The sequence below is a fragment of the Haematobia irritans genome, chromosome 4 (assembly GCF_050003625.1).
Source record: "Haematobia irritans isolate KBUSLIRL chromosome 4, ASM5000362v1, whole genome shotgun sequence".
In the NCBI taxonomy this organism is placed as follows: Eukaryota; Metazoa; Arthropoda; class Insecta; order Diptera; family Muscidae; genus Haematobia; species Haematobia irritans.
The window spans coordinates 220,267,155-220,291,383 of record NC_134400.1 but is presented as its reverse complement, the minus strand read 5'-3'; the positions used below and the strand labels follow the sequence as shown (position 1 = coordinate 220,291,383).

Below are 24,229 nucleotides of genomic sequence, written 5' to 3'. Positions count from 1 at the left end.
AATGGCCTCAAATTCTATCATTTAAATGATAGAACATGTTTGCGGCATTTGAGAACCATTCAAATGCTTATTGCCACCATACATTTTTCTCCACTCGAAAACTTTTTTTACAAAGACAAAATACATGGTTTTCGAGGCAATTACATGCTCTAAATAAGCATTAAATGCGGCAACCCTGTTCAAACATGGTTTTTCTGTGCGTGTATGGACCAATTTTGGCATCAGTGTTAGAGGCTATATGCTCATCATCAATCGGATCGGATGAAATTCCGCAAATCTCAGGATCGGTTTATATGGGGGCTATATATAATTAAGGTCCGATATGGACCAATTTTGACGAAAGTGTTGGAGTCTATATACAAACACTACGTACCAAATTTCAATCGGATCGGATGAAATTTGGCGCTCTAAGAGGTTTCGCAAACCAAATCTGGTCAGTTGCTGATTTAAGCACCCATTAAAGTCAGGTTCAAATCACCGCTGGGTGAATTTTTTAATTTTATTTTAATTTTTTTACTGCACTACGCTCTAAAAGCCCAATTTCTATGACTTTTCCAAAAGAATTTTATAATGTATACCGGGATGCGCTTAAACACAATAACTTCCAATTCTTTTGCTGGGATATATTCTATTGCTATTAACACATATGTACCTTCCCATAATTCAAATTCCTATTTAATCGATGTAATCGTTTAACATGATCTGAAATCAAAAATATAAATGAATAAATTTAATTTTATAGATAAACAACACATTTTCCCCCTAGAGCTCAAATAGCCGAAAATATATTTATAAGCACGTCCTTAATATGCGTAGAAACACACACGAGTGCATATGTGTGTGTGTGCGAGTGAATTTCTATTTATGAGTGAGTGCTTGCGGAATCCCCCTCTATTATCATGAAATTTATGCACATAATATTTTATTATGAAGTGTGCTTCTTCTATATTTACCCCAATCTAAAAACATGGAGCATTTCTAAGACCAAATTCTCCATATTTACGGAGCTTTGGGGAAAACCAGAAAATAAACAACAACAGCAACAAAAATAAAAGAAATAATTGGCATTGCATATGTCATTTATATGATTCAGTATAACGATGAGTGAGTAAAGCTCTGTTCCCCTATTCTTCATCCGCTCTATTATTTTCGGAAGGCAGTCTTAATATTCAATTGAAATTCCATGCGGTAGTACATTCTCTGTATTGAATAGAGTAGGAGGTTCTTTTGTACACAAAGGTGGTTTTCCCATATCCACCAACCATAATCTACAACTGCTGCTATTTAATGGCTACATTGAATGGTTTCTCCTGCTCCATAAGCAGAGATGAGTCATTTGTTTGGGTGAAAGGATATGTGTGTTTGGGTGAAAGGATATGCGTGCGTATTTGTTTGAATTTGAACGTGTTTATTGTAAATATCTTTTGGAATTCATTTTTGTGGTTATTTCAACTAAAGAGAGGCGTTTCCCTTGCTCACTGTTATACTCATTGGGTGTACACACAAAAAAAATTTTTTGATTTCAACCCGAAAATCGCGGATTCAATCATTTTTTTAATTGAAATGTCTTCTATCACGAAAATGATAGTATCAATCACCCATTTTGATTGAAAACCAACAAGATTTTTAATTAAAAATTTAATTGACTTTTGTCACGGAATCAATTGTGTGATTGAATCAATTAAAAACGTGATTGATTTTTAACATAAAATTCAATCACAGTTTTAATTGAATCAATTAAAATTTTAATTAATTTCGCGACAAAAATCAATCAACTATTTGATTCATACAATTAAATAATTGATTGAAATTGGCTATAAATTTCGATCAAAAAATTTATATATTGCGACCCCAAAATCGTATTTAGTTTTTTTCTTTTGAAATAAAAGAAAATATGTGTTTCTTATAAAACATATTTAATATTTTATTATTTTTGAATTATGCAATAGACAAATAAATTTGGTTCTTGTCATTTGTGTTTTGTTCTAACATAACTTACAAATACAACTACTATCAATAACAACTATAGGGTGAAAAAATAAATTATATAAATCATTATCTTCCTTATAATAATAACCATGTTAGCATGTTCCTTCTAATATGTAGATGCGCCTAGATTTCCAATAAATCAGCAGCCTGTAAGCTAAATTAGTTTTTCTGAAAGTAAACAGAATAATTTGAATTTAATTTTGTTCAATTAAAAGTTAATTTTGTTAAACATTACCTGCATAAAATATCAAGTTCAATTCTTAGTTCCAGGTTGCAGATTTATAATCTTCTTTTGCAGTTGTAGTCTTTTAGCATAAAAAGGTGTATTAAGGAGCTCGGTAATTTAATTTTAGTAACAATTCCTTTCCAAAATGTCCACACATTAAAATCATCTATTAAAATTTGAACCAATCAAAGACAAAAATAATGGGAAAGCAATGTAATATTTGGTATTATATTGATGATAGTTTGCAAATTCTGGAAATAGAAAAAAATATAAATGGAAAATACATATTTTTATTATTATCGGATATTTTTCATATATATTTGAATCCAAAAGAAAGAACTTTTTTACCATTCAGCTCATTAGTTTATATACCAGATATACTGTTCTCTACTTGGGTTCAAACTGAAAAAGGCAGGTAAAACAAAAATGCAATTTAATGCCAACGCTACTTCGCAACTTCAAGGTGAATCTTCCAACAAACCCATACCGCTCTTGGTTTTAAGAAAACTAGGAGTGAAAAAAGTTTATAATTTTAAAAGATCAATACGGTACCCACTTTTTTATTGCAAACATATTATTATATATTTGATAAAATGATGGAGTTGATGGGATTGATTGGTCAATTTCACGAAATAAAATTGGTCACTAAAAGAAATGAATAAAAAATATATTATTTTAGTCCGTTTTATGTAAACAGGCTTCAATGGAAAACGGTATTCACATTTCACAATTTCTTACCTTCAATAAACGTAGATTGTTTTCCATTTTTACAATACCACAAAACACAAACACAGGTAATTTCAAATGCGTTCTGTCATATATTTTTTCAAACATTTACCACGTGTCCGTTTGTTGTTGCACACTTTATTTATTTCAACCCTTTGCTATGTTTTGTTGTTGCGTTCAAAATATTTATGCACACATTTTGAATGCAGCAGACAGAATGTCGCCAATCATGTTTTTCAATTTACGCGAAAAACAAAAACCCAACCGTTCGTTACGAGTTACTTCCACAGACTGATCTCTCCATCATACATTGTTGAATAAATACCCATTCTCTTGTTCTCTTTTCGCTCTTTCCATTGCTCAAAATTATTCAGTTTCAATCACAAAGGTGATTGGATCAATCACATGTGTAATTGGAAACGGAAAAAAATTCAATCACGTTTGTAATTGAAAATTATTTCCGAATTGATTAACAAATTGATTGAATCAATTAATATTTTAATTGGAAACGTAACAAATATCAATCATTTTTTTAATTGGTTTTTATTCGGATTTGATTAAATAATTAATTGAATCAATTAACATATTAATTGAATCCGTTTCCAAATTCAATTAAGTGTTTAATTGAAAAAATTTTGGTGATAATTTTTTGTGTGTACTGAGAATATGTGTTAGTGATAAATTGCATATGTGTGCTTTTGGTTAAATGCTTTATAAATATTGGATAGGAATATATTTATTTATTTATTTATGCATGCTTATGCCACATACTAGAAAGTTATTCGTAAAATTATATATGGGTATTTTCATAATGAAATGGGCATACGATTATTTTTCGCTAAGAATACCTGGTATTCTTAATATTCAAATGATGTCGTTTATTTAACTACCATTGTCGTGAAAGTGAATAGAAAAAACATATTTACGGAGTATAATATTCGTACTCTAATGGTTGGCAATTATTCAAGTTGATTTATGAAAGGAGTTGACCGTTGTTTTAGATCTTACTACAGAATCAGTCAGATCTGTTATATTCCCTATCTGCGTGCAATAGATGTTACCAACAAATCTTGTGTGTGTAGTCGATATTAGGTTCGATCACTGAGCCTTTATAGTGCATTTAAATCAATGACTTTTCGTCCTGCCCTTCAACCAATGAAATGGATACGGTTGTGTTGCTATTCTAGACCAAAGACAATTTGTTCACGTTTTGTTTATCATAGAATTTCTCATATGCCTAGGTTGTCTTGTTTGTATCTTCATATCCTTTCATATACTATTCCATGGCAATATTGCAATTGTTCATTTGAACGTCTTCACAATATTCAATATCCTTTAAAAGAGCGTTTTGTTTACTACTCTTTCTCGCAAAGGACCAGAGAAGTGGGATATTCTTAGTGTTTACTCAAGTTGTCTTATCAAATTTCTAGAAGATTTGCCAAAAGCCTTAATATGTCATCATGTTGCCCTGGCCTGGCTTAAGAAAGGAAGAGGAGTAGCAGTTGTGCTTGTATTACTCGTCCCTCTACGTTAATTGCATACATATCCCTTTTACTGCCATGTCCAATGCCATATGTCCGTGCGTTTCTAGTGTTAATGGCCGGCCAAGAACAATATTTGAATTGGTATTTTATTTGCATAGAGATATTACTCAAAAACAATCAAGGTTATTAGTTTGAAGAACACTGAAAGAAATTTAACAAATTTTGGGAACCCTCTATGAAATAAAATTTGGGTTTATTTTAGAAAATGGTAACTACAATATATTTAGGTTAGGTTAGGTTAGGTGGCAGCCCGATGTATCAGGCTCACTTAGACTATTCAGTCCTTTGTGATACCACATTGGTGAACTTCTCTCTCATCACTGAGTGCTGCCCGATTCCATGTTAAGCTCAATGACAAGGGACCTCCTTTTTATAGCCGAGTCCGAACGGCGTTCCACATTGCAGTGAAACCACTTAGAGAAGCTTTGAAACCCTCAGAAATGTCACCAGCATTACTGAGGTGGGATAATCCACCGCTGAAAAACTTTTTGGTGTTCGGTCGAAGCAGGAATCGAACCCACGACCTTGTGTGTGCAAGGCGGGCATGCTAACCATTGCACCACGGTGGCAATGAAGAAAAATTATTAAATATTAACTGAAAAAAGTTGTACGCACGCAGAGAAGAAATATGATCAACTCCTAGAGCAAAGTGCTATTCTATGGATGGGGAAATTTCAGTACTTGATATTAGGAAACAAATCTTCATTTCATGTTTTTTTCATTATTTGATACAAAAGTCCTATGAAAACGTGTTAACCACAATTTACATTTCCAAATGCCAAATATTGTGGCATGCTCCAAATAAATGGCTTGTTTAAAATAAAGTCTTAAAAATAACTCCTGACTAACTACGTCATAATTTTACAGTGAAGGTGCAAATAATCATTGAATGAAGGAAGATTTCAATAATATTGATTTTTTTCTATTTTTGTTGAAAAATTTAATAGAAATTTGTAAACTTTCAACTGTAAGGGGAAAACGCCTTCAATAAAAAGTTTATTGACTTTTGGTCTAAGAAAAAACCTTGTGGCTAAAAAATAAGTCTGTGCCAAGTAAAATTCACATTCGTATGTTAAGGACAGGAAATCTTAAAATCGACAATCGTCGTTGGGAATTTTCATTGAGGGTAATTAAGCTAATTTCGTTACGTTTTTTTTATACCCTCCACCATAGGGTGGGGGTATATTAACTTTGTCATTCCGTTTGTAACACATCGAAATATTGCTCTAAGACCCCATAAAGTATATATATTCTGGGTCGTGGTGAAATTCAGAGTCGATCTGAGCATGTCCGTCCGTCCGTCTGTTGAAATCACGCTAACTTCCGAACGAAACAAGATATCGATTTGAAACTTGGCACAAGTAGTTGTTATTGATGTAGGTCGGATGGTATTGCAAATGGGCCATATCGGTCCACTTTTACGTATAGCCCCCATATAAACGAACCCCCAAATTTGGCTTGCGGGGACTCTAAGAGAAGCAAATTTCATCCGATCCGGCTGAAATTTAGTACATGGTGTCAGCATATGATCTCGAACAACCATGCAAAAATTGGTCAACATCGATCCATAATTATATATAGCCCCCATATAAACCGATCCCCCGATTTGGCTTGCGGAGCCTCTAAGAGAAGCAAATTTCATCCGATCCGGCTGAAATTTGGTACATGGTGTTAGTATATGGTCTCTAATGACCATGCACAAAATGGTCCCCATCGGTCCATAATTATATATAGCCCCCATATAAACCGATTTCCAGATTTGACCTCTGGAGCCTCTTGGAGGACTGAAATTCATCCGATCCGGTTGGTGTTAGTATGTGGTCTCTAACGACCATGCTCATATTTGTCCTCATCGGTTCATAATTATATGGTATATAGCCCCCATGTAAACTGATCTTAAGCTTAAGGACAGGAAATCGTAAAATCGGCAAAATTTGATACATTAAAATAAAGCTAATTTGTTTTTCGGAATTTTCATTGAGGCTAATTAAGCTAATTTCGTTACGTTTTTTATACCCACCACCATAGAATGGTGACGGGGGTATAATAAGTTAGTCATTCCGTGTGTAACACATCGAAATATCGATTTCCAACTATATAAAGTATATATATTCTTGATCAGGGAGAAATTCTAAGACGATATAACCATGTCCGTCTGTCTGTCTGTTGTAATCACGCTACAGTCTTCAATAATGAAGCAATCGTGCTAAAATTTTGCACAAACTCGTCTTTTGTCAAGTTCGAACATGGGCTATACCGGTCCAGGTTTTGGTATAGTCCCCATATAAACCGACCTCCCGATTTGGGGTCTTTAGCTTATAGAAACCGTAGTTTTTATGCAATTCGTCTGAAATTGGAAATCTAGAGGTATTTTAGGACTACAAAGAGGTGTGCCAAAAATGGTGAGTATCGGTCCATGTTTTGGTATAGCTCCCATATAGACCGATCTCCAGATTTTACTTCTCGTGCTTAAAGAAACCATAGTTTTTATCCAATTTGCCTGAAATTGGAAATCTAGAGGTATTTTAGGACCATAAAGAGTTGTGCCAAAAATGGTGAGTATCGGTCCATGTTTTGGTATAGCCCCCATATAGACCGATCTCCAGATTTTAATTCTTGGGCTTCTAGAAACTGTATTTACTATCCGATTTGCATGAAATTTGAAATCTAGAGGTATTTTATGACCATAAATAGGGGTGTCGAAAGTGGGGAGTATCGTCTCATGTTTTGGTATAGCCCCCATATAGACCGATCCCCCGATTTTACTTCTTGGGCGTTTAGAAACTGTATTTTCTATCCGATTTGCTCGAAATTAAAAATCTAGAGATATTTTAAGACCACAAATAGGGGTGTCGAAAATAGGGAATATCAGTCCCAGTTTTGATATATCTCCCATATAAAGCGATCCCCCGATTTGGGGTCTAGAGCTTCTAGAAACCGTAATTTTTATTTGATTTGCCTAAAATTGGAAATCGATATGTATTTTAGGTCGGGCAGACTGATCTCCCGATTTTAGATTTCGTAGTTTTTCGTCGTTTGTCTGAAATTTGAATTCTAGAGGTATTTGACGAACATTAAGAGGTGCGCCGAAAATTTTGAGTATTGGTCGATGTTTTGGTATAGCCCCCATATTGACTTACCTCCCGGATTTATCCTAAGAGGCTGCTAGAATCTGTATTTTTATCCGCTTTCCCTGAAAATATAAATATACTGGTATTTTTGACCCTCAAAAATTTGTATCGCATTTATTTCTACCGGTCCATTATGTAAGATTTTTATCGATCGACGATTTCACTTCTTGAGGGTAGGATCATATCAATTGCTTGAAACTAAAAGTAAAATTTCCAGATTTTACTCCTCGTTATCATTTAAATAATGGAGGTAAAAATCTACGGATTTAAGATTTCAAATCAAAGTTTTTTGATCATTTAAACGATATGTTTATGCTTTCTCTAAAATTCAAACAAAAGTGGTTCTTATAAATCCAGAATCTGATCTGGTATTCATAGGTAGAATCTTTAAATTTATCTTCGGGAAGTGTAATGGTTGAATTGATCTTCTTGGGACAATATCTGTCATTAAACCCCCTTAAATCCTACATATATTATCAAGATACCCGCACCGACGAAGAGTTTTCAAAGGAAACTATTTTATTTTATTCATGGTGGTGGGTATTTAAGATTCGGTCCGGCCGAACTTACTTCTGTATATACTTGTTTTTTCTTTTTTTAATTTAATATATTTGTTCAATTTACATTAAATTTTAATTTAAATTAATTCAATTTAGGAGATTCAAACCTCTTTTTGTTGAAAAAAAAACATATTGATACAAATCAGTGACTAAATATAGTTAGTTGTAGCAAAATTATTAAACATTAGTAGTGTATTTATGATGTTTAAGAAAATTTCGTATTTCAAATAAAAACAAGTATATACGGCCGTAAGTTCGGCCAGGCCGAAGCTTATGTACCCTCCACCATGGATTGCGTAGAAACTTCTACTGAAGACTGTCATCCACAATCAGATTACTTGGGTTGCGATAACTTTTGCCGATGACAAGGTATCTTAAAACTTCCTAATACCGTAATATATACCACGTAGTCCATACGTGGTATATATTAAACTTAAAATGGCCCATTAAATACGTATATAATTAAGTTTGACAAAATTTTCTATAGAAATAAAATTTTGACAACATTTTCTATAGAAGTAAAATTTGGACAAAATTTTCTATAGAAATACGATTTTAACAAAATTTTCTGTAGAAATCACATTTTGACAAAATTTTCAAAAGATTTCAAATTTTGACAACATTCTCTATAGAACTAAAATTTTGACAACATTTTCTATACAAATAAAATTTTGCCAAAATTTTCTATAGAAATAAAATTTGACAAAATATTCTATAGGAATAAAATTTCGACAAAATTTACTATAGAAATAAAATTTTGACTGATATGGACCAATTTTTGAATGGTTCTTAGGACTATTTACTAATACCATGTACCACATTTCAGCCGGATCGGATGAAATTTGCTTCTCTTAGAGGATCCGCAAACCAAATCTGGGGAACGGTTTTTATGGGGCTTTATATAATTATGGACCGATATGGACCAATTTTTGCATGGTTGTTAGACACCATATACTAATACCACGTACCAAATTTCGACCGGATCGGATGAATTTTGCTCCTCTAAGAGGCTCCGGAGTTCAAATCTGGAGATCGGTTTATATGGGGGCTATATATAATTATGGACCGATATGGACCAATTTTTGCATGGTTGTTAGAGACCATATACTAATACCATGTACCAAATTTCAGCCGTATCGGATGAAATTTTCTTCTCTTTGAGGCTCCGCAAGCCAAATCTTTGGATCGGTTTATATGGGGGCTATATATAATTATGGTTCGATGTGGACCAATTTCAGCATGGTTGTTAGAGACCATATATTAACACCATGTACCAAATTTCAGGCGGATCGGATGAAATTTGCTTCTTTAAGAGCAATCGCAAGCCAAATTTGGGGGTCCGTTTATATGGGGGCTATACATAAAAGTGGACCGATATGGACCAATTTTTGTATGGTTGTTAGAGACCATATACTAACACCATGTACCAAATTTCAGCCGGATCGGATGAAATTTGCTTCTCTTAGAGCAATCGCAAGCCAAATTTGGGGGTCCGTTTATATGGGGGCTATACGTAAAAGTGGACCGATATGACCAATTTGCAATACCATCCGACCTACATCAATAACAACTACTTGTGCCAAGTTTCAAGTCGATAGCTTGTTTCGTTCGGAAGTTAGCGTGATGTCATCAGACGGACGGACGGACGGACATGCTCAGATCGACTCAGAATTTCACCACGACCCAGAATATATATACTTTATGGGGTCTTAGAGCAATATTTCGATGTGTTACAAACGGAATGACAAAGTTAATATACCCCCATCCTATGGTGGAGGGTATAAAAATATTTAAAATGTCCTTTGTCATACAAAGTCACACTTTAGGTTAAATTTTAGAAAATTATGAACTATTTTCAGATAAATACGAATTTATACAAATTATAAAACTTCTGCTTTGTTTTTTGAGTTCATGTCGTTAGAATAAGCACACAAATAATTAAAATGATGCCATGAGTAAATTGTCTCATATTGGGGGAATTGAACAAAACCTTTCTATGTACATCGAATGCAAAGGAAGTTTCGCATTTAAATGTAATTTATTAATGTTGGAATTTTAATAAGAGACATTTTTATTTATCAATGGAGTATAAATTACTTAAATACAATCAACAAATTTTTTTTTAAACAAAATAAAGTTAAAGCGTTTTTTACAAATTTCATTTATTTTTCTTCCAGGGTAATTTCAATTACTTGAACTTAATTTCATTACGTTTTATTTCATTCTATTTTAGTTTCCTTTATTTTCACTTTACATTAAATTTCTTTTGATACATTTTATTTTAATTTAAATTAATTCAAATTTGCCTCTTTCTATTTGAAAAAAAAAACAATGTATTTGAAAAGCTTTCTGTGTACATTCAAAAATCGCCTGCAAAAGAAGGCGAGTCTTTAAATGCAATTTATTATCGTTAGAATTTGAATAGAAGACATTTTTATTTATTCCCTTTTCATGTAGTATAAATTACTGAAGATGCTAAATTTTGTTTGTTTTGTGTTTGCAACAGACCTTAGCTCCCCACAAAATTAGAAATACGTTCAAGTGTCTCTCTCTCTCTACTGTTGTCACAAAGAACATTTGTTAAAAACCACACACATACATGAAACCTTTTGCCGCTGCTACCATCGCCATCGTTTGCTGACTACTCTTTTGTTGTTGAAGATCCGAAATGGCCTATGGGGTCGGCGAGTGGAGCAGACAAATTAAATTACACACATTTTCTGTTGTTCATTGGAGATTACAATTTGAGCTTGTAAACCTAAATATTTCGTAGTTCTTGGTAATTGTTACAGATTTTTAATTCCCAATTAGATGAAAATTAACCTTAATTACTTGATTGCTCCTATGAGGGATAGGTAAATTAATATAAAAATCTATGGTAAAATTTCCTTGATTTTGAAGTGAGGTAGTTGGGGAGGCTAAAAAGATGGTTTTATGACATTTGTCACTAAAGTACGTGATTTAGCATTCAATAACAAGAAGTAGGATTGGATCGTATGAAATATGCCCCTGCAGAAGCACAGGAAACCAAATATGGAAATTGCTTAGGCCGATAGCCTCTAGTTGCTAGTGTCCGTATAAATAAGTTTATTATAATTTGTAATTATAATAAATTAAATAATAAATAAATACATAATGGAAATTGCTTTTTATGGAGGCTACATATATATTTTTGGACCGATATGGGCCACTTTTGCATCGTTGTTAGAGGCCAGTTACTAACACCACGTACCACATTTCAACTGGATCGAATGAATTTTTCACCTCCAGAAAGCGCAGAAAATAAAATCGGGGCATCGGTTTGGACTAATTTTTGTCTGGTTGTTACAGGCTACGTATCAAATTTCCACCGGATTTGATAAAATTGTCTCCTCCAAGAGGATCGTGGGCTACACCTAAATATGGTCCGATATAGCTTATTTGCAATACCATCCGACCTACATAAATAGTAGCTACTTGTACAAAGTATCCCGTCGCACAGTGGGGTATTTGACCCCCAAACTGGTATTAATTCAAGGGAACAACCGATTTACATGAAATTTGGCAAAACGTTTGCTCTTGTTAATTGTAGTATCTCTGTCAATTTTCAAAGAGATCGTGTCAGGTATATATATAGCGCCCGTATATATAATCATCCGATTTGAGTTTATATCCCATATTATTCAACCAGAACGTGTCAAGACTCTCTTAATGCAATTTTCTAAGAACATTCTTTAATTATAAATTATTTTAATCCATTTAAATTTATTAAATCTCGAAATTCATACATTTGCCAATTTTTCCAACGGTGATACTTTTGTGCCACTAAACGTCATTTTTTTTTTGTTAGTTTTTGTGACACCTCTTTGTCTTTTTGTGCTACTTTTTAATTTACTTATTTTATTCTGAAATATTTTCTGAAAATGTTTGGTCACTATTCCCGTTCATAGTACCGATATGATAGGTGCCTTTTCCAATAACCTACACCCTCCAAAAAAATCGCTTCTGTAACATATAACCAAAAACACATTTTGCTTCACGCATATATATTTTCAGAATTGGTCCAAACAAAGTATTGTTTGTATTGTTCAAACATATTATGTTTCACCTAAGGGCATACACCGGTAGTAAAAAAATGTTAATGAAATTTTCTTTGTGTGGATATATTTTTAAGGCGCCAATTGGTTACTTCTATTATTTTACGTGCAGCATACTCTCTAGGTCTCTCTTTCTAAACACATGTATATTTATAGGCTATTTCCACATTAATATATGTTTGCATCTTAGAATAATATATTTACAAACATTTTATGTCCCAAACATAATATGTTCTAAGATATTAACATATACAGTGAGCGTCATAATAAACTGTACATAAGCATTTGTATTAAAATACCTTTTATTTTAGCATTTTTATTTACGATTGTTACAAAAAAATTTTGTTATTCTAAAAGAGGATTTAAATCTTAACTTAAAACTATAAATAAAAAAATTAAAAACTTAATACAAAAAAGTGTACAGAACAAAATTAAGATATATTCCATTTTTTACGCGTCAAAATAAAGTGTACATTTTACATTAACTAAAAAAATTTGAATTGTTTAGTATTTGATTGCTTTTCCTTTTGCTTTTATAACGGCAGCAAGTCTTCGGGGCATCGATTCAACCTAATTTTTGGTTACGTCTGGTAGAATTTTCTGCCACTCCTCCTTCAAAACAGATTTTAGCATATCCTTGTTAGTGATTATTCTTTTTCTTATTTGACGATCGAGGTGCTCCCATAAATGCTCGATTGGGTTTAGGTCTGGTGATTGGGGAGGATGATCTAATATGTTGGGAGTGTGATGAAGAAGCCATTCCTTAACTATCTTTGCAGTGTGCTTTGGATCATTATCTTGTTGGAAGATCCATGATCGATGTAGGCCTAATTTTTCAACACTAGATGGCAAATTATTTTTTAAAATATTAAGGTAGTCCGTTTTATTCATGGTATTTTCAATAAAAACCAAGTTCCCAACTCCATTAGCTGCCATACACCCCCACACCATAACAGAACCCCCTCCATGCTTAACTGTAGGTATTAAATTTTGTTCCGCATACTCCCTATTCGTTGTTCTCCATACTTTCACAACTTTTTTTTTCAGAAACCTCAAATTTGCTTTCGTCGCTAAACAGAATGTTGTGCCAGAAAGAAACTTCTTTATTCTCGTATTTTTTTTTTTTGAATAGTAGATACGTTTTTTCTGATTGACTGGCGATATTAGGGGTTTCTTTCGAGGTAAATGGCCATGGAGACCATATGCATGCAGTGCTCGTCTTACCGTGCTAGCACTTACTTTTGTATTTTTTCTAGAAGAGACTTCCTCCGATATTTTTACTGCACTTTTAAACGGATTCTTCTTTACATCACGCACTATAGATCGTATTTCGACCTCATTTAAAACTCTTGGTCTGCCTGCACCGGGACGATTTTTCCCTGTTCCATATTTTTCGTGCTTATCAATTATATTCTTAACAGTATTATGACTTCTTTGTATAATAGACCCGATTTCACGAAGAGTCTTGCCTTCTCTTCGAAGATTTATAACTAGTTTTCTGATATCTGTGGACGTTTGTCTGCCCATGTTTGGGAAAATAATAATTTACTATCGACAAAAGATTATACTTGAACAATGGCGTCCAACTACTATAAAAATCAATAGAGAGTTGAAATAATGTACCAACGTAACCAACCAATCGAATATAACGGCATATTTGGAAGTCCAAAGCCGCTCAATTATTACAGAAATAAGATGTACACTTATTTGTGACGCGTAAAATATATCATATATTTTGTTTTTGTTTTAAAACTCTTGTTTTTGTAATGTTTTGTTGTTGTTTGTTTTTGTGTTAAATTAAGTTTTGGATACACTTTAAAAAAACATAAAGTTTGAAATAAAATAAAAAAATTAAAGGGTGAAACAAAAATTTTTTTTAAAAAATAATTTTGTACAGTTTATTTTGACGCTCACTGTATGTCCCAAACATGTTATGTTAGCTTATGAACATTATATGCTTGCACTCAAAAATATTGTGTTAAAAAAATTTAATTCCAAACATACAATTTTTACACCCAAACATATGAAAAACAGTCTTTTTCGTCCGTGTAGTTTACATACCGACTACTAATTTTATAAGCACTTTTCATTTGTGAGAAGTGCCGCCTGAAAGTATGCCTGGAAATGTTTCTATAATAAGTTGACCGGTTTACTTCCTTTAACTGTCTATGATTAAATTTTCATACATGATTCGTTTTTGTCTTTATGAAATTGTAACATTTGTACCACTTCCCAACAATTAGTGTGTTTTATTGCTAATGACACTTTTGGTAGAACTTTCTGGATATTATCTATGCCCCTCCGTGTTCCGTAACGTGAGCTTCGTTTATGTTCCAGTTTTTTACTTGAAATTGACATATATTTTCGAAAAACTCCCAGCGAGATGGCTGACTTCAACCGATGAGGGTGTCGGACCGAGAAAAATACGTTTTCTCAATAACTTCCGTGGCAACTGAGTTTTATTGATGTGGGTGTCAGACCAGGAAAAAATAGGTTTTTCTAGAAAACTTCCAAATTTAATCTCCATGGCAGCTCAGAATTGCTAGTTTCATCGATCAAATTTGCACAACAGTTCGGCATCGTGAAACCCTGTGATCGTTTTACCCCTCTCCAGGTAGTCGAAGCTTTCACTGTCGAGAAACGGTGGTGATCACCTTTTCCGTTAAAGGACAGGCTTCGCCTTTTTAGAAGCAGTGCATAAGTGCAATCCTTTGATCGTCTACCCTTCTCCAGGTAGTCGATTTAGATCCAAGCTTTCGCTGTCGAGAAACGGTGGCAATTCAGTTGAAAGGACCGTCTTCGCAGTCCGATTTTTCATGCCCAACATTTTTCGAAGTTCTCTATGTCTCGAAAAATCAGCATACATGGCATTGAAACGTTCTTTGATTTTATATTTCATGTTTGCCTGATACCGAAACAGGCAATTAACGTCCAAATCCATTATATCTAATTTTACAATTATTAATCGAGCCCTATGGACAGATTTAGATTAAGGAATTAATAGAGTCATTGGAAAGAAACCGCCAGATACAAATCTATACACGCCTGGACTGTACATGTTTCGATTCGGGCGAATGAATCTTTCCACAGCCTTTAGTATAGATCTGGCTGGGAGAGATAACTCAATTTTGGGTTCTTTATGCTAACTGCTTATGGAGAAAACATTTGGGAATATTCCTCTTACAAATTGAATCATTTTTTTCTCCCACTGTGCGATTTAGCTTTTACACACATGAATCGATCGATGCTGCTCCATTTTCTATTTTTCTGGAAATACGCTGTCACACGCAGTAAAAAGAATAATACTGCGTGTGACAGCAGTATTATTCTTTGCCAGGTTAGGCTGGCATTTCACCATTAGCTGTTTGCGAGAATACTCTTGTGATACTCTTGCACCAGGTGGCGATGTTTAGAACTCAATGAACCACCCTGGTAAAACATTTGACTGTCTTTCATTCTCTCTTCCATAAATATTGAATTTTTTTATGAAAAATATTCTTATGGCAACAATGAATCATAAAAGTACTTAATTTTTGTTTTACTTCCTCAGACGTATGGGTAATAAATTTTGTATTACTCATACGCATAAAGGACTTTCCACCAAGTTCGTATGTAATTTTTAATTTAAATTAACCAAAAAAGTAAAAAACACAAATAACAAATCGTGTACGCATAATTTAAAGTACATTGGCTTCATACTGCAGCATAAGAGAAACATTTTTATGGGCCATATATCTCTTTAGAGTTTTGTTTGTTCCAACTCAGACACATATAATTTCAATAAAGTTTCATGGTTTATTATTATGTTTTTTTTTTTCGTTTCTTTACAGCCCATAGCCGAAGCCTTACTTTAAAGGGAAAGAATAACAAAAATATTGTGCAAAACAAAAATTTTTCACCATAATCTCTGGAAAAATAAGGCCAATAATAATGGAAATGTGTTGGCTCGAATGCTTACTCAAAGTGAATGGCAAAATATTTATTGCATGGATAGTATAGGTGCATGGATGTGGGATTTCAAAAAAATTATTCAAAACTATTTTTACGAATACGATTCAAAATTTCCCCAGACAAAAACTGTGAAGGGCCATAATGATACTAAGAAATAAGCCACACATCAACGAAGAAGTCAACGAAGGGAAATACAGAAAAATATTTAAAAAAGGAAACGAAAGTTATCACCGTCATCACGACCAGCAACATCAGCAATATCACCACCAATATCACCGATAGCACTTATTTGAAAGTGAAGCTAAAGCGAAGTTGGCAGACTAAAAAATAAGATAGTAACCACAATACAATATTTCCTGTTAAATAGAGGATCAAAAAAAGTCTCCACCACGAAAGACATTTTTTTACATAAATGAAGTTACAACCAAACAACATTTGAAGAAAAGAAAAACGAACGACATTAATAGCTTGAAACGAAACAACTGAAAGAAGAAACAAAAACGCGCCATACAAAACCTTTTTTGAAACAAAAAAGAACAGCATCCAAATACCAGCAGAACCAGTCGTCATTTACACCAATACCACCATCACCAGCACCCCCACCATCATCATCTGGATCCTTTGTATAAAACAGTCCCAAATTGCAAATGTGGAAATTAGCCAAATTTGAAGTTAAAAGTGTCGATTGTATTACTGCTGCCATTGGCAAAACGACCAACATACAACAGCGCCTCCACCACCAGCCAGGAAGCTCTTCAACCATTCATTTATCCATCCATTTGCACGTAACGTAGCAATAACAGCAACCGCAAAACTGAAACTGCAGACTTAACATAAAAAGTTTCGTGAACCAGGGAAATCATAGCGAAGTCCTTGCCCAAGACCGCTAGGACATAAGCGGCATTCAAGACGACACACAAGCAAAATCATCAGTTCTTTCAAGACCAGGAAAATCATTTGCAATAGGAAACAAAACATTTTCCCTTGGTTTTCGTTGTCTTCATTGTTTTTTCATTGTTGCTTGATTTTCCTCTAAAGTTTTATGAATATTTTGCTGTAAACTGAACACGAGGACACACTGGTAGACATGATGTAATTTGGTGTCTTGCAACATTGACATAAACACAAGGGAAACGCATTAGAAGAAGCTCGGCGATATTCAGCAACAACAACAATAAACATCGATAATAGCAGCAGGGAATCCTAAGAGCCATCCTTAAATCCTAGAGATTAAACCACAACAGAATCACTAACAGCAACAACAACAAGGACGAACATACAAAACATTTTACTTACCAGCCAAGCAAGCAATACAGTCTGGCTATTTATTACTGCATGTCCACCCGCTTGTCTTTTATACGTGTGTGTGTCTGTCTGCAACATTTCCGTGTGTTTCCTGTCTAGTGTGAAATACGCATTCACGCACACACCCACATCATCAGAGAAAGAGGGCCAAACAACCAATAACAACATCATCACTTAGCTCCAAACAATTACTCAATTGGATTTAGGTAGAGTGCATGTGCGTTTGTGTGTGCGTATCTCACAAATCCTCTCGACAAAACCATAGTGTGTTTATGTGTGCGAGCGACTCGTCAGTAGCATCATCACCATAAGCAGCCCAACTCAGGACACATTGTGTGTGGTCTCTCTATCGTAGCAACTTTATTATCATCGACCATCACCAACACCACACTCTCTCTCGCTATTCCCCACCACCACTTAACCCTCTTCACCACTTTTTACTCTTATCAACACCATATCGCTTTGGCCTACGACAACCCCAGTACAAGTGACCAAGTTGGTGTGTAGGTGTTTTTTTTTATTTCTTTTTTTTCTCTCTTCATCTGCAACTCTGAAGAGTGGGTTTTGCATGCAAGTATTGCTGCTGCTCGGCTGCTGTTTCGATTGCATGTACGTCATCGTGTGGTGTGGTGTACCACTGTTGTTGGGAGGCCTTGCTGGTGGGGTAGACAGACCTAAATGAATTTATTCTGCTGTTGCTGCTGTAACATGGCACCAAATACACGCGTCACACGCAAATGGGAACTATTTGCTGGACGCAATAAATTTTATTGTGATGGTTTGTTGATGTCTGCTCCTCACACGGGTGTATTTTATTTAACCTGCATTCTGATAACGGGGACAAGTGCATTATTTTTTGCCTTTGAGTAAGTATTAACTTTATTTATTATTGCTTATTGCCATATTTTCTCCATCCCCTTTCTTAGCTTTTGTAAAGGGCGGGATGGTTTTGATTACCTTGAATGAGTGGCTGATGATATATGGAACATGCATAATTTTTGTGATAAGTCTAAAAGACGTAAACGGTAATCAAAACCCAAAGGTTCTTGATATATAGGGGTCACTGATGATTATTCAAATTTGTCATGAGGCCAAAGATTTCATGTCCTTAAAATACGAATGCGGATGCATTTAATAATTCAGATAAATTCATCAAAATTAATGAATGCGTCTTCAAATCTGTAGACTTTTTATATCTTGACTACAAAAAAAGCATTTATAGCATAGGAGAGGTTTTCCAACTTTAAAGACTTTTCACATGAAACAAAGCATAATTTCTACTTGAAGTCGAGTCTGTATTTGGAAATTTAAGTCGTCGTTTTATAGGACTCAAATTGCACATGAGGAAAAAAGTAAGAAAAAAACGAATAAATTCAAATTTGATTTCTAGTACCAAGTACGCAAAACTCAAATATAAAAGAGAATTGTGTCTTAAATGTGTCCTTATTTCAATTCTTCGCTTCTTTGGCTCGGAATCAATACCCAAATTATCAGAGTACATACAAAATCTTTGGAACCGGGCATGTTTTTTTTCATAAAAGCTTTGAGACACTCAGAAATGTCACCGGCATTACTGGAGAGGATAATCCACCGTTGAATAACTAAGAAAAACAGTCTTATATTTTTTATTTGCCCGTATATTGCACCGTAATATATATAATCAGTCTACACTGAAAAAATATTATCGTGAGGCCAAAGATTTCATGTCCTTAAAGTACGAGTGCGAATTTTGCTTAGCATAAACTCAAAAAAAAAAAAGTTTACTTGAATCCAGAGATTTTGACCTTCCTTTAAGTATTTTGGTATTCCGAGCCAAAGATGCGGGTTCTTTAAAATAAGGAATTTTTTTGTGCGACCTATCTGCACCCAAAAAAAAAGTGAAGAAGAAAAAGTGAAGAAAAAAAGTGGAAGAAAATGTAGGTTTATTTTAGAAAATTTTAACTAAAATAGTTTTCTAAATGCAACATGTTACAAATAAGTTAATACTTTTTGTCAAATTGAAGAAATTTGTTTTAAAAATAATTGATTTTTTCTGTTGTTTTTATACCCCCCATCATAGGATGGGGGTATATTAACTTTGTCATTCCGTTTGTAACACATCGAAATATTGCTCTAAGACCCCATAAAGTATATATATTCTGGGTCGTGGTGAAATTTTGAGTCGATCTGAGCATGTCCGTCCGTCCGTCCGTCTGTTGAAATCACGCTAACTTCCGAACGAAACAAGCTATCAACTTGAAACTTGGCACAAGTAGTTGTTATTGATGTAGGTCGGATGGTATGGCAAATGGGCCATATCGGTCCACTTTTACCTATAGCCCCCATATAAACGGACCCCCAAATTTGGCTTGCGATTGCTCTAAGAGAAGCAAATTTCATCCGATCCGGCTGAAAGTTGGTACATGGTGTTAGTATATGGTCTCTAACAGCCACGCAAAAATTGGTCCATATCGGTCCACTTTTATGTATAGCCCCCATATAAACGGAGCCCCAAATTTGTCCAAATTGTCCAAAAGGAGTCCAAAAATTGGTCCATATCCGTCCACTTTTACGTATAGCCCCTACACAGAAAAAAATTTTACGAAAATGTTTCCAATTAAAATCTGAATTGAGTTTTAAAAAATATTCAATTAAAAATTTAATTGATTCAACAAATTTCTTAATTGAAATAAAAATCAATCACACAAATTAATAGTATCAATTAAATATTTAATTGGATCAATTAATTTTTTAATTGACTGTCAATTAATTTTTTAATTGATACTATCATTTCTGTGATTGAAGACATTTCAATTAAAAAATTAATTGGATCAATTAATTTCGTGATTGAATCAAAAAAAATTTTTTTTGTGTGTATATAAACGGACCCCCAAATTTGGCTTGCGATTGCTCTAAGAGAAGCAAATTTCATCCGATCCGGCTGAAATTTGGTACATGGTGTTAGTATATGGTCTCTAACAACCATGCAAAAATTGGACCATATCGGTCCATAATTACATATAGCCCCCATATAAACCGATCCCCCGATTTGGCTTGCGGAGCCACTAAGAAAACCAAATTTCATCCGATCCAGCTGAAATTTGGTACATGCTGTTGGTATATGTTCTCTAATAACCATGCAAAAATTGGTCCACATCAGCCATAATTATATATAGCCCCCATATAAACCGATCCCCAGATTTGACTTCCGTAGCCTCTTAGAGGAGCAAAAGTCATCCGATTGAAATTTGGTACGTGGTGTTAGTATATTGTCTCTAACAACCATGCCAAAATTGGTCCATATCGATCCATAATTATATATAGCCCCCATATAAGCCGATCCCCAGATTTGACCTCCGGAGCCTCTTAGAGGAGCAAAATTCATCCGATCCGATTGAAATTTGGTACGTGGTGTTAGTATATGGTATCCAAAAACTATGCAGGAATTGGTCCATATCGGTCCATAATTATATATAGCCCCCATATAAATCGATACCCAGATTTGGCTTGCGGAGCCTCTAAGAGAAGCAAATTTCATCCGATCCGGTTGAAATTTGGTACATGGTGTCAGCACATGATAACGGTTCATAATCATGGTTGCTACTCCAGCCAAAAATAATCTACCAAAATTTTATTTCTATAGAAAATTTTGTTAAAATTTTATTTCTATAGAAAATTTTTGTTAAAATTTTATTTCTATAGAAAATCTTGTCAAAATTTTATTTCTATAGAAAATTTAGTCAAAATTTTATTTCTATAGAAAATTTTGTCAAAATTTTATTTCTATAGAATTTTTTTTTTCAAATTTTATTTCTATAGAAAATTTTTTCCAAATTTTATTTCTATAGATTTTTTTTCCAAATTTTACTATAGAAAATGTCAAAATTTTATTTCTATAGAAAATTTTTGTAAACATTTTATTTCTATAGAAAATCTGGTCTAAATTTTATTTCTATAGAAAATCTGGTCTAAATTTTATTTCTATAGAAAATTTTGTGAAAATTTTATTTCTATAGAAAATTTTGTTACAAATTTTTTATGTCTATAGAAAATTTTGTCAAACTGAATTATATACGTATTTGATCTATCTTTTTTGATTTAATATAACGACGTATGGACTTACATACAATTTAGAAGACCATGTTAGGAGGTTTTAAGATACATTGCCATCCGCAAGCGTTACCGCAACTTAAGTAATTCGAATGTGGATGGCAGTGTTTAGAAGAAGTTTCTGCGCAATCCATGGTGGAGAGTACATAAGCTTCGGCCTGGCCGAACTTACGGCCGTATATACTTGTTTTTCTGTTGTTTTTTCTGTTGTTGGAAAAAAATTGGATTTAAAAATTGTTAAAATGTCGTTAGTGCTGTACAAAGTTCGAGACAGGTACAATTTTAGTAAAATTTACTCATTTAAGAGACTTATGAACTCAATTTAAGCAAACTTCTGCCATTTTAGAAAAATATGAACTATTTTATTATACCCTTCACCACTACTGTGGTACAGGGTATAATAAGTTTGTGCATTTGTATGTAACGCCAAGAAGGAAAAGTCTGAAACCCATCGTTTAGTATACCGATCGTCTTAGAATTAAATTCTGAGTCGATTTAGCGATGCCCGTCTGTCTGTCTGTCTGTTGGTGTATTTTTGTGTGCAAAGTACAGCTCGCAGTTTTAGTGCGATTATCCTAAAATTTGGTATAGCGTCCTGTTTCGGCTCAAAGACAATCCCTATTGATTTTGGAAAAAATCGGTTCAGATTTAGGTATAGCTCCCATATATATTTTTCACCGATCTGGTCATAATTGGCGTGTATATCAACCTATCTTCCTCAAATTGCGTACATCCGAATATTTTGTGAGTCTCGAAAAACTTCAGCCAAATCGGTTCAGATTTAGATATAGGTCCCATATATAGCTTTCGCCCGATTTACACTCATTTGCCCACAGAGGCCAATTTTTAACTCCGATTTAGTTGAAATTTTGCACAGGGAGTAGAATTAGGATTGTAGCTATGCGTGCAAAATTTGGTTGAAATCGGTTCAGATTTAGATATATCTCCCATATATAGCTTTCGCCCGATTTACACTCATATGACCACAGAGGCCAATTTTTTGCTCCGATTTAGTTGAAATTTTGCACAGGGAGTAGAATTAGGATTGTTGCTATGCGTGCCAAATTTGGTTCAAATCGGTTCAGATTTAGATATATCTCCCATATATAGCTTTCGCCCGATTTACACTCATATGACCACAGAGGACAATGTTTAACTCCGATTTAGTTGAAATTTTGCACAGGGAGTAATTAGCATTGTTGCTATGCGTGCCAAATTTGGTTGAAATCGGTTCAGATTTAGATATAGCTCCCATATATATGTTTTTCTGATTTCGACAAAAATGGTCAAAATACCAACATTGTCCTTGTAAAATCGCCACTGCTTAGTCGAAAAGTTGTATAAATGACTCTAATTTTCCTAAACTTCTAATACATACATATCGAGCGATAAGTCATACCCAGCAAAAACTCTCATTACCCGTAATCTTGTAGGTAAGCCTACACCCTCAAAAAAAATCGCTTCTTTAACATATGTTCCAAACATATTTTGCAGGAAGCACATATATTATTGCATACTGCCGAAACATTAATATGTTTGTTTTATGTGAACATATTATATGTTTGGAAGCATTTTGAGCCAAAAATATTATATGCTTGGAAGATATTTTCCCAAACACGATTGTGCTCATTCCCTAACATACTCGTAATTTTCACTTCCATGAAATTTTTTAGTTATTGGCACCTTTCTCTGTAATACAAATAATGTTGAAGAAATTATTCACTTTTATAAATTTTTTAAATTTTACCTTTCGCCTGCACGGAGAATCGAACCGAGGACCATACAGTTTGTAAGCCAACACACTATCCACTGGGCTACGTAGCTGTTATGCAAACATAACATTATTTAACAGAAACATACATTTGTTTGCCACGTGGAGCAGTGGTTAGCATGTCTGCCTTACATGCAAAGGGTCGTGGGTTCAATCCCTGCTCCGACCGAACATTTTTTTTTTTTTTTTTTTTTTTTTTAATTTACACATTTATATTTATACTATATTAATTTTTTTAAATGAAACATCGAAATGTGCGTTATTAAAGATTTATAGTCAGTAACAGTGCTTGATATAAACGAAATTGAATGATTTTTGGATAAAATATTTTTTTTATTGCAAAAATAACAATCTTGTAATAAAAAACTGTTTTTGTACAAAACTTTAAAATTTGGAAGGAATTCAAAAACTAACAAAAGAAGAACGTGGAGTCGAGTATAAACATACATACATAATTTTATAATATAAACATAAATTTATTTAGGAGTGAAAAGTTTTTTACTAGCATTTAACACCATCGCTCTAAAATTCCTTTTATTTTTCTTTAATAATTCATTTGAAAGAAAATAAACTTTTTAAATTGTTTTAGCTGTAAAAGTCGAACTTAATGCCCGCTTTTATATTTGATGGTGTCCGTCAACTCCTCGTGGACTACTTTTTAATAAACTTTGTTTTTTTACATTTTACTGTGTATTTTTTCACTATTTCCTCCTTATTTCATTTTACCGTCCCAACTCTAAAAAGAGTATAGTGCCCTTTCGTTATTTTTATGAAGACCCCTGATTTCTTTTAACGAACCAAGAAAAAAATAATGCCAAAATGATAAACAAAACACATGTCCACACATACATAAAATGCTGC

At 33.7% G+C, this 24,229-nt stretch overlaps 1 protein-coding gene across 5 annotated transcripts in view; it reads left to right on the top strand.

Moving 5' to 3' along the window:
• The window catches only part of app (Palmitoyltransferase app), a 540,773-nt gene that overhangs the window by 423,749 nt on the left and 92,795 nt on the right, over window positions 1-24,229 (top strand). For all 5 annotated transcript variants that reach the window (XR_012722156.1, XM_075307916.1, XM_075307919.1 and 2 more), the window contains exon 4: window positions 16,083-18,374. Coding sequence is in view for 4 of the 5 variants with exons in the window: in XM_075307916.1 (XP_075164031.1) it covers window positions 18,187-18,374 (188 nt within the window). In the remaining variant the exon portion in view is untranslated. The remainder of the gene's footprint in view (window positions 1-16,082; window positions 18,375-24,229) is intronic.